Source organism: Meleagris gallopavo, chromosome 4 (genome assembly GCF_000146605.3).
Source record: "Meleagris gallopavo isolate NT-WF06-2002-E0010 breed Aviagen turkey brand Nicholas breeding stock chromosome 4, Turkey_5.1, whole genome shotgun sequence".
In the NCBI taxonomy this organism is placed as follows: Eukaryota; Metazoa; Chordata; class Aves; order Galliformes; family Phasianidae; genus Meleagris; species Meleagris gallopavo.
The window spans coordinates 37,489,335-37,508,660 of NC_015014.2; the positions used below are offsets into that span (position 1 = coordinate 37,489,335).

The 19,326-nt window shown below is 38.6% G+C and overlaps 2 protein-coding genes across 3 annotated transcripts in view; both read right to left on the minus strand.

Annotated features, from left to right (window-relative positions):
* The window catches only part of RRH (retinal pigment epithelium-derived rhodopsin homolog), a 16,804-nt gene extending 2,356 nt beyond the window's left edge, over positions 1-14,448 (minus strand). Inside the window, 6 exon segments of the mRNA XM_031553110.1 lie at positions 1,922-2,090; positions 2,477-2,630; positions 3,321-3,398; positions 3,401-3,419; positions 5,086-5,276; positions 10,224-14,448. Coding sequence (XP_031408970.1) covers positions 1,922-2,090; positions 2,477-2,630; positions 3,321-3,398; positions 3,401-3,419; positions 5,086-5,276; positions 10,224-10,329 — 717 coding nt within the window. The 5' untranslated portion in view covers positions 10,330-14,448.
* Positions 14,449-14,858: 410 nt separating this feature from the next.
* On the minus strand, positions 14,859-19,086 carry GAR1 (GAR1 ribonucleoprotein). Of its 2 annotated transcripts, none has more exons than XM_010710003.3 (7): positions 18,987-19,086; positions 18,196-18,413; positions 17,961-18,115; positions 17,065-17,124; positions 16,533-16,668; positions 15,665-15,775; positions 14,859-15,293 (listed from the first exon to the last, which is right to left on the minus strand). In XM_010710003.3, exons 2-7 carry the CDS (start codon positions 18,398-18,400, stop codon positions 15,280-15,282), a joined length of 681 nt encoding a protein of 226 aa, XP_010708305.1. In that variant the 5' UTR covers positions 18,401-18,413; positions 18,987-19,086; the 3' UTR covers positions 14,859-15,279. The 2 variants fall into 2 exon arrangements, with proteins under 2 accessions (XP_010708305.1, XP_019470325.1); XM_019614780.2 differs by lacking the exon at positions 18,987-19,086 and adding an exon at positions 18,517-18,915.
* Between the last annotated feature and the right edge of the window lie 240 nt (positions 19,087-19,326).

The window sequence follows — 19,326 nt, forward strand, 5'->3', positions numbered from 1 at the left end:
TTTTGCTATTCTGAAGAGAGTGTAAGGAATCCAGTGAAAACAGGTCACCTTGGGATGCTATTACAGACAATAAATACGAACAGAAAGAACAAGGAAACTCAACATCTTGCAGACAAAATTTTTCTAGAAATTGATGTTTCTCATTCACACCCAGGAGAAAACATTTTATATAATAAAAAATACATAAAATATCTAAGCCAAACAACCAACCCAATAAACATATTTCAGAAGGCTTAAAAAAGGCCTGATTAAATGTTCTATGACACATGACACACAGACTCTGTCCTTATACTTAAGAAACCTAGAAGCGTTGTCTTCATTCTATGAAGCATGACAGCCACATTCAACCATTATATGGAAGAAGATCTGAGTAGTTAACTGTCTTCTCTGCCTGCCTCTCACAGATAGCAGTCAGGGATGCTGGGACGGGCAGCAGGATACATTAAGTCACCAGCAGACCAAACAGCAACAACCTGAGAGTAGTGGGAGGGCAGGAGTGGAATCAACTAGGACTGACTTTTCTGGCTTTTGTCAGGGATGTGAATCAGTAATAGAAATCAGAATGGAAGCTTCAAATTAATCAGGAAAGCAAAACAAATCACCCCAAAACTAAATGAAACTGCAGGGCTCATTGAATGCTCTCTCTCTACTGTATGATTCTCTAGTGTTGTTCACCTGTGCCCATATTCTGTCCTTCTGTTTCTCATTTTGGCTCTCACTGGAAATAATCAACAAATCTGTGTGAGATGTTTCAGAGCACAACCAACAAGCAAGCTGCACCCTGTCCACAGAAGGTTTTTATTTCAATACTAACACAATGTCTGTAAGAGAATAACTTCATAACAGTGATTCTTACATAAAAGAATACTTCCATTTAGAAGTTGTCAGTGCACAGAAAGCTTAGAAGATGCCAAACTGTGGAAAAATAAAAAATTTAAAAAAATCAAGTAATCCATTTTTAAAGGATTATGCTTAACCACCAAAGCTTCATTTTTTTTTTTTATTATTTAAATACAACTCATAGTCAACTGTGAAATATGAAAAACACATCTCAACAAATCTGAGTCTAAATCTATAACTGAATCTTCAGTTTAAAGCATTGTAAGTTATTCAGAAACATAAAATGTTCATAAATAAGGGTTGGGGTTTTCTTTCCCTAATTTAGCAACGAGAACATTCTCCAAGGAATGTTAAGCTTGCATTGATAACTAATTCAAATATGCATTCTTTTCAGTCTACCCCTAATTTCTGTATGTTTTCTTCTTGTGCTCAACCATAAACCATATCTTCATCCAAAATCAAAGGAGCCAGTGCACTTAAAGCTTTCTCAAGGACTCTTGTATGTTAAAAGAATGTAAACTTTTCAAGCAGGATGTATCATTCTATGCCATAATTCACATTTCCTATTGTTTACCTAAGAAAGAGATAAGCGCAGTAGACTGAAAAAAAAACCAAAAAAACAATAAGGGGTCAGAAGAAGCACACAGTTTGGAAGCTTGGAAATGCACTTTCATTTACAATCCATGAGAGCAAAACAGAGCTAACTAATCCACTTCTGACCAGTTACACTAGTGAACCTGGCAGAGCACCTAAAGACTTTGCTGACAAAGAGTAAAAGTATCTTAGACAATCCTCCTAGGCCTCTGATGAGGTATGTTTCTATACAGTGACAGAGGGCAGAGACAAGGACATGGTTCCCAGGCTTCAAAACAGCTGTTCATCTGGAAACAATAAAGAATCTAATGATGTTAGTCACATCTAGAGATTTCACTAAGGCTAAATTTCAGTTAATATTTAGTAAGAGAGAAGGAAAATGGGAATGTAGGAAATAGAAAAGCTTAAAAGGCTGCGTTGTTCCCCCATTCCCAAAACTAACACAAAAGAACATGCTTAAAATGAAACATACCCTCTTTTACCATACCTTTGTTACATCTACTTGGTCGGACCAATCCATGCTGATGCTCTCCAGGCAGTTACTGCTGGTGTATTGTTTCATTGTCCGGGAAACATTGTAATAACAGTAAAACATGACTGTTAAGGGTACAACAAAATTAACAGCAATTACACTCATTGTGTAGGAAACAAAGGACCTGATAAGACAGAAAAACAAAACACAGTAACTTACAAATATCCATCCATGAAAAGTTACTGAAGAATTTGATATTGTGATTTGACTATGAAATTTGAAATAAAATTCTAGAGAATTAGAAAAAAAAATCTTCAGTCTTTAGTTTTTATTAGCAGGTGCAGAGTTTTGGTTTTTTTTTTTTATGAACAGTTTTCAAGCATTGCTCATTTCCTACCTTTTATTTAGACTTGCCCTAGAATATATATATTTATTTATTTATTTAAATAAATTATCTTTGTAAATTAGGTTTCATACTTCAAGAATTTATTGTCATTCTGTGGTAAATTAAATAGTCTAAGCCTTCAGTGAGAAAACAAATTTAAAAGAAAAGGTGAGGTGATATCTTACATATCATTTTTCCTCCAATTGACTGTGCAAGTTGCTCCAGTTGGATCTGGAGCATAGCCAGCCCAGCCTACGGTAGGCATGGACGCCCAAAAGACTGCATTGATCCATGCAGCCAGGATTAGAGCAGCATAGTTACAGGTAGTCATTCTTCTTCCTGTGACAAAATACATACATTCACAAATTGTTGTCATCTTTTTCTTCTTTCCAGTGTTGAATTTTAACCACAAGTAGATGAGAGCAAACCTACATGGCGTTAATGATAACGATCCTCTCAGGAAACTACACTCCCAAACACTGCAGCATACATGCTTCCTATCACTGAAATACATCTAAGCTTTCTAGACTTAAATTAATTCCATCATCCACTTCAACTCACAGCATACAGACAAGATCTGACCCTGATGCCATGCCAAAAGGCCTACTATGCACACAGAAAGAAAGAACAAAGAGGAATTGACTGTTCCAATACAGCTGCAATAAAGAAGAGTGAAAAATATTCAATACAGTGCTGATTCAATGCTGGAAGCAAATGCAGACTTGACAGAGGTCAAAACCTCTCATAGCTGAGGCATTTTGTATTATGGATGTGACCTTCTAATGACTGGAAACTGCCAGGAAAATACATGTTATAAAGCAAGTAACAGCCTACCTCTGAAATTCTCTTGTTCACAAGCAGTACCATCCATGCAAACTGTATTGCTCATCATGTACTGCAGTATCATACTCGATGTTTTAATTACACCCAGCTCTTTAATTATGGAGCCTTTCACAAGAAAACAATACAATTGGACACTTAGTTCATAGAATCCTAACAGTGAAGGATGTTCGACAAAACAGACAGTACCTATGTCAGGCCTGCAGATTGTCAGGTAACGGTCAACTGCAACAACAGTGAGCAAACCAATACTTGCCATCCCAAAAATATATTTAAGGCAGCATAGATCTGAAATTATAAAAACAGATAACATGGCCTTTCTGAAAAAAGTCTTTCAAATGCACAAGGAAAAAATTTGCATTATTAATCTAAAGCAATATGATACTTTATAATCAGTGTTTTCTTCTGTAAGCAAGGTGCCGCATGAACTAATTCAGTGCAGGCAATTTGGTGATGGTTCATTTAAAATAAACATTTCAAAAGCAATCTGCCAATTTGTACACCAGAATCCCTAAGGAAGACAGTCTAATACAATATGTGCCAATACGTAAAATTGAGATTCAGAGGCAAAGACTAGGAGGGGTTTTTCAAATCATACTTTCAAATTACATGAAAGAGTCCCAAAGAACATTTGATTCATCATTAGAAGATTAGAACCATGTAAGGCTTTAGCAAATCTGAGGTTCTGAATTATCACTCTTCCCTCTGCTATGTATTTTTTCACTGATATGGTACACTAATTTTCTCCATTGGTCTCCATTTTTACTTGGTGTCGGGTCTGACAAGGCATGGTCATACTACTTGTACACATGCTGCAGTGCCAGCACACTCCAAAAGCACCTGCACTGTCATCCCATAGGCAGCCTGATTGGGAAGGATGACTAGAAGGGTTGTGTTATCATTGGCACCCCCAAAATTCAGAGCCCCATACCAGACCACATGCCACCCACAGCTACAACAGAGCCACATGACATTCATCTGTCTCAGTTGACAGGATTTATTTGGTTTGGGTTGACATGAGTCACATTTGAAATGATCTCAGGAACTCCCAAACCACTGGTAGTGAGATTTCTCATCAAATTCAACCTACAATAAGTCAATCTAGATGCAAAGATATAAAAAATGAGGCATTCTGTCAAAGAATGACAAGAACATTGAGTTTGAAATAATTGTGCATTCAGGCAAGAGATGCCAGATTATAAATACCCATGATACACAAGCCCAAAATATATAGCGTTGTTAACATTTTTCTTGAGTCACGTTTCTGGCACACAATTTCACATTACTGCTCATTTTCCTGAGCGCTAAGCCTAGTGATCTGTTTAAAAGTTTAAAGTTTAAAAAAAAAAAAAATCACAGAACGTAGTGAGTAAAGGGCACCTCATCTGCTACAGAAGTGTAATTTGTTAAGTCACTCTTAAATTTTAAAGATAGGCAGCTATTTAAACTAAGCCAAAATTTTTGATAGTGCCCTTTAATAGTCTCACAGATCTTCTCTTTGGATATCCTTTGTTCCATCCTAAGGAAGACGTATTCATTAGGCAAAACTCACTAAAGTTTGTCAAGCTCATCATCAAAACAGCAGCCATATCCAAAGTCTGTTTACTATTAAACGAGTCATCAAACAAGCATGTGCTACTGCTATAACTTTCTTCATTTGGAGATTTTCTTTCCTAAGGCCTTGCTTCTTAAAGCTAATATAAAATTTCTGGTTAATAAACGTAAGGTCACATTTGAATGAATTCTAACTTATGATTTAAAGTTTGGAAAAGGATTCAAAACAGAATCTACATGCAGAAATTGAGGCCTTTACAGAACATAAGCTCCAAGTCTGAAGTCAAATTTTGCATTTCCATCTTTCCTCTGAGGAGAACCAATATCAATTAAAGCTACTACTTATTGCTTATCTTGCATTTACGTGCTCAAAATTTTCTCCCTGCCTAAATTGCAATACCTGGCATCCAGTGTATCCAAACTTCCAGCTTCCATGCAGGTCTGAAGCAGCAGACATGGGGTAGCCAATGCCACTAACACCAATGTCAGTGAAAGCCAGGTTGATAATAATTGCATTGGTTGCTGTCCGAAGCTCTTTGTACTTCACAAAGATGCCTAACACAACAATGTTACTGAAAATGCTTATCACTCCTGTGGAAACAGAAAATAAAAACTTTACAAGAAGCCATAGATGAGACAGTAATAACCATGCAAAAGAAAACACAGTCTATTGTAATATTTAAGTCCTAAACAAGAATTATTTTCAATCAAACACGATTTTGCAAAGAATAAACACCTGAAAAAGAAAAAAAAAAGCTTTTGTAATTAGATTAATCTTACTTGGATTCAGTAAAGGCCAAAAGTGGGGTATTTTGTCAAACCTAGGACTTCCTGTACAATGGTAATAGGCAGAGCAGACATCCAAAAGCATAGCGAATTGTTATTTAGACACTTCAGCCACAAAGTACAGTGCTGTTTTCCATGGCCAAAAAGAATGCAGGCTGATGACTGGCAAAAAAGCAGCGCTTTTACATTGATTCACTTGATGTAGTAGGTCAGGTTGTGATAGTCTCTACCACAACCTAAGTTCTTCATTTCTGACAGGAAGTTTCCACTGTATATTTAAGTAATATTCCCAGGCAAAAGAATATAAAACATGAGTGGCTAGGCATTGTCTTTGCTCCTCCATGTCAGCCAGTTACAAATCTCTTCTCTACTCATGAGGCCTGAATTCTTTGCAAGCATCATTTTTGGCTCACATTGGTGGCATGCTGGGCCTGCACAAAAGCTGTTTTCTTTATCTGACAAGCTCCAGTCAGTATCATAATCAAAGAAGTCCAGCTGTGTACTGATTTTGCTCCTACCTCACAAATCTGAGTAATTATGGTTTTTTGGGAGGGGCATGTCTCCTACCCTGTTTCTTTCCTCTGCTTTCTTTTATAGGACTCCAGTGCTCAACCTCCCTGTGTCCCAGAAACTTATACATAGGCATCCCCAAATCCCCAACATGACAAGTGCTTTTACATTTAATTCTTCAGAAATATACAACAGAGGTGGCACCAAAGGTGTCCAGACTCTGCCTGAAGACTATGAGGCAACACCAGAAATGGTGAGTTGACAGAGTTGTAATAGAAGGGGGGAAAAAAAAATAAGACTTAAGACTAAAGCTAGCATGCACACTCTCCTGTCTTCATGTCCAATGACTCTAGAATTTTCTTGGAGCCTCACAGTGTTCTCCAAGTGGTGCAGGACACTGCTCCTTAAGACCCTCTGCATCAGCAACCTTTGTCTGACCCTGGTACCTATATTAAAACTTCTTCATCCCTCATTTCTCTTGCTCTTCCTCCCTCTGAGACAAACCCTACTGCGTGGCACTTAGAGTGAATTTACAAAGCAATCCCACAAAATAGGTTTTTTTTCATTCTTCCGATTTTATTCTCTTCAGACTCAGAAATACTCAAACTACCATCACGTAGATTTCTACTACTCTACTATTAGTTATAGTCATAAGAGCTGATAAAGTTAAAATACCAGTCTGCACCTCACCTGAGAAAGCATCACAGCCCTTTATCAGCAAAATGAAGAATTGCAACGTTCAAGAAAACACAGCAATTAAAAATTAAAAAATAATAAATAAAAAGCATAAACCAACCTTGTAAGTAGTAACAGGAATTAGTAAGCTGCTCATGAATTCCCTTGTCTCATACAGCTGTTACAATACCACTGAACCAAATGCTAAATTTACAGACACCTGCATAATTTGAGCACCTTAGATTACAAGCACAGTGGAATGTTACATTGGTAAAAGTCAAACAGTGCAATATCCATGGAAATGCCCCTCAGAAATCTTTTTTTTTTTTTTTTTTTCTCCTGTTAAAACACTTCACCTATGAACCAGAACACTGTTTCTGTGTGCAATTTGCATCATTACAGTCCTGTTCGGATAATTCTATAAAGAACTTTATTGAATAGGTGTTGTGCTGAAAACAGCAAGAAAGTCTGAAATAATACATCACGTTCTATAAAGGATATTAACTTCACATCCTTAATACCATGGTCACAGGGCCAAGCAGATACAAACAAGTACAGATAATAAGGCTCAATGGAAACTGAGCAGCAAGCAATCCAGAACAGTGAAATCCATCTTTTGCCCTCAGGAGTGAAGTAAGGTCTGCAGAAAAGACCTCATTAATTCCCAGTTATTTCTCTTTTCTATTCTCTTTTAAAAAGACCGAGTATGTCTTTCCTCAGGTAGGGCATAGTACACAAGAATAACATTAAATGTGATGTTGGAAGTTACAACCACTCATCTATGATACTTCACACACTTTAGGAACAGCACTGGATGCCTTGAGCCCATAAAATAAACAAAAGCAGGAAGCTGGGGATCAGATGTGAAGTGAGCAACAAGAAGCATCCTCCATGCCAGCCCACTCAGCCCCATTGGTAAGCAGTACATTGGGAGAGGAAGAATGCCAGTCAGAGGTTTCTAAAACTGTATAGGCTTCTTATGAGACATGCTTTAAAAGATTTCAGGTTGGACATAAGGAAAAATTTCTCCTCTGAGACAGTGATCAGGCATGGAAACAGGCTTCCCAGGGAGGTGATGGAGCCATAGTCCCTGGAGGTGTTCAAGAAACATTTAGATGTTGTATTGAGGGATGTGGGTTAGCAGGGGCAGTATTGGTTGTAGGTGGACGGTTGGACTGGATGATCTTGGAGATCTTTTCCAATCCTGGTGATCCTATGATTCTATGATTTTACAGTTACCTAGAATGAAATCAGAAATACAACAGAACAGTAAACTCCTACCTTCAGGGTGAAGGAAGGATCCTGCTAGACACATATTTAATGCCCAAACTTAACAAATTAATAATAGATACCAAAAGAAGTTCTGGAGAGTAACATACAAGAAAAAAGATGGACTAAATTGTGAACAAAGAAGGAAAAAAATATACAGACTCAATAAACAAGTATTCTCAGAAAGAGAGAATTTATAAGTCAAACAGAAAATCGAAGTTTCTACAGGAAGCAGTTAACCAGAGCCCATTTCTTAGAGGATAGAGAGTGCAGACTGGGCCAAAGACTTCAGTAACCTCATATTATCAGCTAGGACAAGTTCATCTAATTCAGAAAAAGCTGCCAGTTGGTGTGCGAAATAGCTTAGAGTTCGATACCTATTCCAACATATTTTTCATTACACCTTGTGATTTTGACAATATGAGGATAAAAGGCTCTTATATGAAATGGTCAAGAACAAAAATGTTTATTATTTTTCCTTTTCCCAGAGAAATAGCAAAAATTAAAGGTTGATGGAATGCAAACAAGCCCTAACAGAGAAAATCAGGACACACGAGTAGAGGCATCAGAAACAGTGTAGGAGAAGGTTAGGTCCATGCATTACATGGAATTTACTTTTCCAGTCAGCAATTTAAAATTACCCCAGAGCACTTCACCACTACAAGGTGAAGGACAACCATAAGGCTTCTTCCTGCAGTTTGAGTGTCCCTATTGTCGTCACTGAAATTAATATGTTAAACCGCTGTAGACTGCAATAGTTAATAACGACTTCCTTCCTCAGAAAACAAAGCAATTATTTACGAAAGAAGAAAGCACTCAATCCTTCTAAAAAGGAACAGAATGTTGAACACTGTATCTGACTTTCATTGCATTTCCTAGATATCTGCTTATTAACATACACTAAATTTTCTTGATGTGATATTCGCTGCAGTAAACAACCATAGTTTGAAACATGCTATAGATCTTACTGTCAAAAACTTTACTAACAAAGAAAGTGAAGTCCAATATACAGCTGACAGATTTACTAGACTCTCCCATTCTGAGAAGAAGGTGAGTTGATTCTGGATAATACATGATAGATAGTTTTGATTCTTAACATCAGGTGCTCAAACTATCTGAAAATACCAACTGGTTGCATACAGCGTAAATCATCAATTAGAATATAACAGCACCTAATAGATGAAGTTATTTGCAAACGATGCGGTGGTACTGCAGAGTTTATTTGGTCTTCTACTACTTCACCACCATCCAGCACTACGGCTGCTCAATAGGCCCACATATCTGTGTGTATTCTAACAATTTCAGTAAAAATCTGAAATTAACTATTGCCTTTGCATTTACATTGATGCAAAATGTCCTCTATATCACTGATTTGATATTTCCCACTTCAGACATATATGCTAAATAAAAACTATTTCATATCTCCAAATAAACATTTTAAAGTATTTGAAAAGCTAATTATAACATAGAAAATGTATGGTATAGTCTAGGAATAACATATTTATAAATTGATTTTATTTTCCATACCAAAAATATAGAAGGCATGTTTCTAAACACAGTAGGTTTCAGTATTTGGACAAGATGTTACTTCATTGCTACAGCAGTCAATGCTTCAGAAAAACATTTCTGCAACACTTATAGTTATAATAATGAGAAATTTAAAAAAGCAAACAAACAAAAAAAAACCTACAACAAAATCTATATCATTCAAGTTAAGCTAAAGGCCATTGCAGTCACAGAAAACACATGTCAAGCCTTGCAGCATGCTTTTTCTAACATGGGTCATCAGTGAAAAATACATCTGCAAGTGGAGTCTGCTCTTCTCTGATAAATGACCAGCTCCTCCCTCCTCCTCGGTCACATTCCAACCCTTCCCCTTACATCCCCCTATCAGACACCCGCTCACATGCTCAGACTACACATACATTAGTATGAACATGTGGCCTAAGAGAAATCTCAAGATAGCTTCAAGCACATCACAGAAAAATGCAAGATGTGACAGCTATGCCCTATTTTTATCTCTTCTGCAAGCTGGCGGAAATTAATTCTTACTCTCTTCTATAATTACATATCAACAAAATGTATTTTTTAACACATAGCGTTGCCTTCAAATATAGAGCAGAGAGCATGTAGGTTTCTGCACGCGTCAGTCTGATTGTTGACTTGTCGGTAAAGTATGGAGAAAAGCCATCGGTCACTAGTAAGTCAGAATGGAACACATTGCTGTTACTATACAAAATAAACATTCAATCTACAGTTGTTATAAAAAGTTATGCAACAATTGATCAACGCCCATACCTGCTGTTATTAAGTAAGCTGCGACTATGTTGTGCTCAGTCTGTGTAAAGGCAGAATGAGCTTCAGCATCACTTTCTGAGGAGTTGGCTGAATCATTCCAGTGCATTTTGGACACACAAGACTGTCGTCTATATCTTGCAGTAATTCATCTAGAGGACAAAACACTACCAAACCCCGTCAGACAAATTCTTTCATTATCCAACAGACTGAACAACTGAAAAAAAAGGCAGGGGAGGGTTCCTCACCATCAGTGCTGACAGCTTCCAAGCATGATCTAATTGGACAGAACGCAAAGAAGTTTATACCCCCAATCTATGCAGGAGAAAAGCTTGTTAATTGAAACAAAGAGCAACACAGAACCAAGTACATTTCCAACTGGATGCTTAAATTTTATTCTTACTGCTAAAGAGATTAACAGTCACATGTCTCCAAACTTTTTTACTTCAAATCTCTTGTGCAACACTTGAGAAACCTCAGGAGAAAGTTGACTCTGGTTAGTTGGCCTTCAGCCTGGTTTGGAATTACTTCCAACCATCGCAGAGAACACAACCACAGCATAAACACAAATGTCAGCTTCATTAAAATACCTTGACTGTATCCACCCCTTCAAACCCTTAAATACTTCCTTCTCCTCTTCAAGATTCTTAGTTTAACTGAAACACTCAAACTGATGGCAGATACAAGAATGTAATCCAGTATTATCTGAAGTAAAGCTTAACATTCGGAAAATTCAATTATCACATTTCTAAAATGGCCTGGTCTGCAGAAAATGGGTGTTGAACATGTCACAAAGTCTGAACACTCTCCTTCTCTCAGACTTACACAGGGAGGCTTGGGCAAGTTTTCTTAAACAGAAAATTATTGGGCATTTTCCAAAGGTGACACAGCTTTTATTTTTTAAGTTATGAGGTTGCAGCATGCTAGAGGGAGATCACAAAGTCCTTTTACAAAATCCTGTGTAAATATGAGCAGCAACAAACCTTTGCCCAAAGAGTTTACATGCAGCATCAATACAAATAAACAAAGGCCTTTATCACTGGTTCCCCTTCAAACAATTTGTACCCATACTACACATAAAAGTGATATAAAAATTCTTCAGATGTATGCAGCTTACAGGCAGCTCAGACCACATGTATGAGCAGCAGGAAGGATGTACTGCCCCAGGCAGCACTGAGAAACAAAGCCATCCCATAGGAAGGTCATATACCTGAAGAGCTACTCTCTTCTTTAACCCCTGAAACACTCACAGAGCTTTCCCCATCCAACCTCAGCTTTTTAAAATAGACATCCTCTACTTTTCATCCATTTCAACCAATAGGTGAGCAAATTTTGGTATAAAACTTATGCAGTCGTGACAATTAGTTATCATTGCTACAGATCAAGTGTCACAATACTACCACCAAACATTTTACTAGCATAGAACTACACTCACTCATAGCTTGCAGGGCACTTCTATTAATGAGGTGTTTTCCCTGTCAGAAGAGGATTAGGCAGAAACAGGGTGGGAGGGATTTGAAAGGGAAAATTATCTATTCAGTGATGAATCTACTTCCCCAGCATTTAATTGTTCCGTCTTGAAAGATAAAAGCATAATGATAATTTGGTATCTTTACTTCCCTCCCCTGAAACCTTGGCAATATTTTCAAAAGTGTCTCCAATCATGCAGCTTGCATAGAAGTCAGAGCTTGCAATGCTTACTGCCTTGGTTAAGGTTGCCACCCCACCAGCTCAGCTGCCCAGGGCCCCATCCAATCCGGTCCTGAACACCCCCACGGATGGGGCACCCACAGCTTCTCTGGGCAGTGCCAGTACCTCACCACCCTCTGAGTAAAGAATTTCTTCCTAACATCTAAACTAAATCTCCCCTCTTATAGTTTAAAGTCATTTCCCCTTGTCCTACCACTATCAGATCACGAAAAAGTTGCTCCCCCCCTTGATTTTAAGCACCCTTCAAGTTCAGGAAGGTTGCAATGAGGTCTCCCCAGAGACCAGCTTTTCCTCTGAAAGCTAAACACCCCCAGCTCCTACAACTTAGGTAATCTAGGCACATCTCTAAAAGAAGTATTTTTTTTTTTTCCTCCCCTTTTTCCTCCTAGAACACTGCAGTTTATAAAACAAAGCCAAAATATAAAGCAATGAATTCACTATTAACAAATGCCCTTGAATCATGGAGTATTTTCTGTTGACTTGGCTCCGATCAGTACAAAAATAGCGTAGTTTATATTTGAGTCAATCCTTCAATTTGTAGGTGTCTATACAGATATGGGGCAACGCAAGATTTATTACCTGATTTAGCAAGTTGTAAACATTATATTTATATGTAAAATATTTAAAGAAATATTTCAATCCACACATGGTAGAAGTAGAAATACTGCTTGCTTTTCAAAAAAAAAAAAATCCTCCCGCATTCATTAAAGTCCATCAACACTAGAGGGCTGTATAGGGCAGTACTTCCCTTTAATCTTAACTCCACAAATACTTAAATGGTTCAAAACCAAAGGCAGACAAATTAATAAATTATGAATTTCTCTCACACACAGTCTCTAGATTTAAACTGTTATTTTAAAAAGTTTGATTCTGTAAAGAGACATACAGATGACTGACAAGATGCCCTGATAAGGGGCCTCCAAATCCTTACTTGCCCTGTTTCACATACTAATCTTGATTTTCTCAAGGTACCATTTATTGCCAAGATAAGACTTTGCCAAACTGAAAGTAACTGCACCAGTATAAGAGTGCAAGGCTTTTGCCTTTCAGTGGCTTCAGATTTGAGTACGACTCACGACTCCACCTGCTGTAAGATTCAAATTATTCACTTCTTGTCCTAGGCTGCAAATTGGTACTTTCGATTGCACTGACGTGGCAACTGACAAAGGTGATGCCAAGATAGCCAGCCTTTTGATACCCTTGGAGAAAGCACATCTCTAAAGCATGCAGCAAGAACAGCAGCACAGAGCACAGATTTGAGTGTAAGAACGAGGACTGCATTATCCCAGTCTTCCAAAGCCAGAAGAATAAGGAAAGTCAGCTATCCACAACTAGGCACAGAAGCATTGGTGAAGAATGCATCTATTGCAGAGAATGCATTTACAAACATGGTTTTGAAGCACTGATATCATACAGTTGCAATGTGGTATGACAGAGATGGCTTACAATGCCTACAATTCTACAATATCTCAAGTCAGAGCCCTACCTCCATAGACCTAGTAACACATAGTAACAAGAGACTAAATGCTTTTAAGGTCTATATTTAATTGACTTAATTAAAGTTAAGTGAGTAGTAACACCAACAAAATAATTGGTATTCTATAATTCCTGATAGTGTTGTGGTCGAATAGACTTGGTTTCTTCTCACAAAAGCAGATCTAATAGAAAATTGAATGTTCCTTCTAAACATTTTTTTAACTGTTGTCCTATATAGAGCAGGTGTTCAGACTAGGCAACTGAGTTCTTGAAGCTTTCTTGATAGCTTGCTCAAGCTTTGTTTCAGAAATAATTCAGAACTAAGAGTTGTGTTTTTTAGTGACTAGTAGTTGTCCAATTATAGCACTGACAGATTACCTCAGTTTCTTTTGGTAAGCACAAGCCTAATGGATGCAGCAATTATGGTCATTAAAAGTACAACAGCATGATCAGTTCTGAAATATACTCCTACCCACGTCAAACACGATGCTCAGAATGTCTTCATGTCAATTAATCTACAGATCTCTTCTCAAAAATGCTTGGTATGAGATCTGCCAATGGACTCCTTGCTCCTGATGAAATGCAAAGAGACAAATTCTTTCCTATTCTTACACAATTTCCAAAGTTAAATACAGATGACAAGGTGCTTCTCTGTGCTTTAAGAGAGACATACAAGCTTTTCAAGACTCCTCATAATTAATCTAAAAGACTGGGAATGTATTCACACAGAATTTTCCACATATTCCACTATAATAGCAGGGTGGCAAAGTTGTTGGCTACAGCAAATGAGGACAAGCCCAAATGCAGCATCCGTGGACAAAGAAACAAAGGAAAAAAGCCACTTACCTTTGGAAGGCCTCAAGGAGGCAGGTATCTCCACCAAAATACCCACACCTCCACTGCCAATCCTTAAATGAGGTCGGGAAAGGGGTGGATTCTGGCTCCATCCCTTCTGGCCTTTCTGCATGCACCTCAGCTCCCCTGGGTTGGATGTGCTCAATGACTGGTTCAGGCCATGACTTAGCATTTCCGCAACAACAGGTTATTACATTTAAGCCCTCCGCAAGCTCAGAGCACAACAGAGGTGATCTGCCAGGACATCAAAACCTCAAGAGAAATTGGCTATGAGGAAGAGGGGAGCAGTTAAAAACTTAGCAACTTTATTATCAGTGAAATTAGATACAATGAGGTGACCTACAAATAGAATTAACTCTGTATTACTCATCAGATAATATCTTCTAAGAGTGTGTCTTAATGCCTTTGCTTTCATTAAGATTCAGGGAAAAAAAATCTACAAAATATTATTTGCTATCTTCCTTTCCTCATATTTATTTTTATGCATTAAAAAAATTTCTAACGACAAAAAAAATCTGAAGTTTAGTTTGTAAAAAATGGTCCATAACGGTTATTTAAATCACACGTCCTTTTTAGGGTGACCCAAAAGACTCCATGTAAAACAATGAGAACAAGGGATTTTATCCAAGTCACACACAGGTTACAAGTTCATACTGACAGATGTGCATGCAGTGAACCCAAAGGGGATTTTCTTAAAAAGAAAGTTTCAGTTGATTGTTTATTCCAGACTCCAACATGAAGTCAAGCATTGACTAAGTCATTTGCCAGAAACAAACAATTTAAGAATAACATTGAACCCTGTCTTAGTTACAAAAGCTCAAGTATGCTCTGAGCAGTCTTCCACTCTTCACCAAGGGCTACACGCTTTGCTCATGTGTTGACAGTCGTTAACTGTCATTTCATAGCTTCCAGTTCTTCACAAATAACTTTTTCATGGTCTTTTACAACTTTTTTTTTTTGCTCTTCACTTCTGCAGGTAACATGGTAAGTCAGCAGGAAGATTCTCATTGCTCCATTTTTAATGTCCTCTCCCTATTTTAAGAGGGAAAAAGGACAATTAATTCATTATCATAGATACTTAATTCAAATTATCTTAGACACTGTTCAAGTAAATAAATTATACATATAAAACTGCATGAATTGATAAAATAATTTATCATTGTTATCTGTTCTTATAGTCCCCTTTTCATGTAGAAACTAGCACGATCTTTACAAAGCATCAAAAACCAGAGAATACTGAACTTTGGTTTAAACAAGTTACTGGGAAGCACGTCAAGTTTTTACGTAAAATTATGAACAACCATACAAGGAAAAAGAAAATACAGCATTCTGTTTAATACTTAGAAGTTTAGAAACTGAGAGCCATTTTTATTATGGAAAAAATACAACATCTGTACACTCACCTCTAAAACCTCCTCCACCACCTCTTCCTCCTCTGAATCCTCCTCCTCCTCTTCCCCCACCTCTAAATCCTCCTCCTCCTCTTCCTCCACCTCTTCCTCCTCCAAATCCTCCTAAATGTAGGAAAGAAGTTACACTTCCTGAACCACGTAAATTCTGTTATACATAACAACACTGACAGTTAGGAAAACCAAACCAAATCAGAAACAGCCAGCTGCTTCATCCTAGTAGCCTCTTTCTTCTGAGGACCATCCGCAGCATTTTAGGTGTTGCTGAATATCCAGTATCCAATGTCTAAAACACTAATGCATTAATAAAACTCCAAGATAATTTTTAGCTGTCATGAAAAATGTTAACTACAATTATTACATATGAAATCTTCAAAACAATAACAGACTTAGATATATTTGCACTTCCTTGTACACAGGGTGGCAGAGTGGTGAGAACTCAACTTTAACTGAGTACCTCATAGACTGTGCTTAAAAAGTAAAGGATGAGACCTACCAGATCATTTACTCCTTCTCTCAAACACTGCATTTCAAGTATTTTGTCCAAACTACATTTCAGAACACAGCAGAAGTACACCTTTCATAGTTTTGAATGGGAATTATCCATTAACTTTTACCACAAGCTGGTTAATAGTTATGCTTTCTGGCTTGGTTACAGATCAGTGTACTCCCTTTTCTGCATTACAGAAACTAGCTCTTGCCTTGGAAAGATATCACTGTCTCTTCCACTGAGTTATCAAACTAAAAAGTGCCTATCATTTTTCTTTGCAATAGAAGTGTTTATTCAAGTACGTAATGGTAACTTCACCAAAAACAAAGAAATGAAATAACCTTTCTGCAATTTTCATTCTTGGGATCTTACCTCTACCACCACCCCTTCCTCCTCCACGTCCTCCTCCACGTCCTCCTCTACCACCTCCTCGAGGAGCACCTTTTTCTCCAGGAGGCCTTGGTAAAAATCTCTGAAGGGGTAGCAGCTTTGCTGGATCAATGTAAAACTGCAGGAAGAAAGTTCCATTAGGCTTTGAGAAAACCCAGGTTAAATCCTTAACAAACAGCCACAATTTCATCTTAACTCATTATGTCAAAATGCCTTTTGCAAAAAAGCCAAGTAAAAAATCATATGTAAATAAATCAGTGTTATGAAGTTATTAAAATACAGATTATATACATATTTATTAAGCTTCATTCACAACATCTTCCTTTTTTTGTTATTTAGGAAAGGGAAGTGCATAGCAGAGGTAAAAGTGAAAAGGATGAGTAAGCAAACATTTCCGAAGGACAGCTAGCTTTTAAAGTCAGTAAAATCTCTTAATAAAGCTTTTATTATCTATTTGATTACATATCTAACTGATGACACACACAGTAGAATTCTGTTACTGAGATCAGCTAACCTTTTGCATTTTTTTGAATGAAGAGGCTCTCATGTTCTCAGACAGTTTCACTGAAAAATACTGTTAGTTTCTTTAAGGAACACACCAGGAATAAAACATCAGGAGTAGCACTTTTGATTATTACATGGAACTACATGGATTTACACACTTCAGATATTTTCTAAATTCATATTCCATAAATGAAGCTAAACATCATCACTACAAATGAAAAATTACAACTTAATGATCAGGAATAACTGTTTCTGATTTTCCTCATAGTTACAAAGACAGCATTATATACAAACATTACTTTTTCCTTCCCACGTACTGAGGCATAAAGAACATACCAGCAGAAAAGAATACATAAAAATGTAACCATAAAGAAACAACTTGTTTGACAAGTGATTGTCTCTCAGACTTATCCAGAACAATGTGGATGCTGCAGTGGCTTTGCTATGACCGTCCTGGCCTGTACAGCTGCCTGGCTGTGGAAAGAAATGAGCCAGGAGTGGGCTACTCAACCCAACCACAAGCTTTCTTTCAACCCACAGCAATATGGTGGATGCTCTCTGTAACTCCACAAACTACTATGGATCCTGTGGTTCTTAAGTGTGCAAGGATGGTTGTAACCTGCTGGCTGACTCTGTTCAACAGTACTCATGATTAAATGGGGAGCTAAGCAACTGCAAACTACACTTGAGCTCCCTTTATATTTCTAGGTTATTATTATAAGAAGAAAAAAAGTTTCTGAACTTTGAGTAATACTGGTGAAAAAAGTAAATGTGCAAATCAATACATTCAGATCAGAAGGGTGTTCTAAACCTGTTTTAAGCATATAAAGTAGGATAAGGAAGTTAAGTATTTTCATATTTTAGAGCAAACCCATTGAAGAAGCCAACAGGATTTGTGAAGGATACAAAGTCTCGTAGCTGCCCAAAAATTTCATCCACTTTGCCAATCTGTTCCTTATTATCCAAGTACACTGGTGCATTGAAATAAGGAACTTTGTTTTCTTCTGTTTTACATTTACAAACAAGATCATCTTCACACGGATGCATAAACTCTCCCAGTACTGAAATAAAGAACAAACAAACTGAAGATCTTCAACACCCACTGAAAGTTAAATAAACACAGCCTCTGCGTATGACTTACAAACTACCCTCTCCGGAGGGCCCTGGTCATATCCGCCTCTGTTGAAGCCTCCTCGTCCACCTCCCCGTCCAAAGCCACCTCGTCCACCACGATTAAAGCCACCTCTGTCACCACCACTTCCTCCACGATTAAATCCACCTCCTCCTCTTCCTCCTCCGCCACCTCCTCGTCCTCCGCCACCACCTCCTCTTCCACGAAAGGACATTCTCTACTGCCTCCTACATTGTAGACAAAAATCGGTTGTTTAAGAAGTACGTATTTGTTGTTTAACATGTTGTCCAACTCAAGGTCTCCCGATGGTGCTACTTAATGGTTACCCACCTCAGCCCCAACTGAAAACTTGCAGGCAAGCCATAATCAAGTTCCCCCATTACACATCGCCTATATTAGGAAAAGTTTCATCTCCAAAAGAGTGGTCGGACACTGGCACGGGCTGCCCAGGAAGGTGGTGGTCACCATCCCCGCAGGCACTGAAGAACCGTGTGGAAGTGGTACTGAGGGACACGGCTAGTGGGCAAGGTGGGACTAGATGATCTCAGAGGTCTTTCCCAACATTAACGATTCTACAGCAATGCCTATCCATCGGGAGGGATGGGCCATATCAGGGTCGCGCACCACGCTCCGCAGCCCCAGCCCCACGGAGAGATGCCGGACCGCCAGCTTCCCACGGGACGGCCTCCCTGGAAGCAGTGCCGGACCCCGAAGGCAGACCAACGGCTTTAACAGCCCAAATGACCGCCCGCGCGCGCCCCAACCAGCACCGCAAACCCTAGCCCCGCACACGTGCGTACCCAGCGTCCATACAAGCGCCGCCTGATGACGTCATCGTCACGCGCCGAAAAAGCAGCCATTCTGCCGTAAAGGAGAAACAAGCGCCTAGCGGCACTGTCGCAAAAGGGCCTTCGCAGGGGCTGCAGCTCCGCGGTCCCGGCGAGACCGCGGTTCTCCCGGAAACCGCCCCCAGAAGGGATGCAGTGGGATCGGCCGCTGCACCAGCAGTTCTCTGAGCAAATCTCAGCTGGTTACACGCTCGCGCGGAGATAGTAGCGTTGCTGCTTCCGACTGCCTGCACGGAGACAGAAGTATGTCACATAAGAACGCATCTCCCCTACAGCACCCTGCAGAGCCGGC

Coding starts and splice junctions, on each gene's coding strand:
- GAR1 (XM_010710003.3), bottom strand. CDS start 18,400: ATGTCCTTTCGTGGAAGAGGAGGTGGTGGCGGAGGACGAGGAGGTGGC. Junction 18,116..18,195: donor CCCTCCGGAGAGGGTAGTTT/GTAAGTCATACG, acceptor TCTTTATTTCAG/TACTGGGAGAGTTTATGCAT. Junction 15,776..16,532: donor AGGAAGGGGTGGTGGTAGAG/GTAAGATCCCAA, acceptor TCCTACATTTAG/GAGGATTTGGAGGAGGAAGA.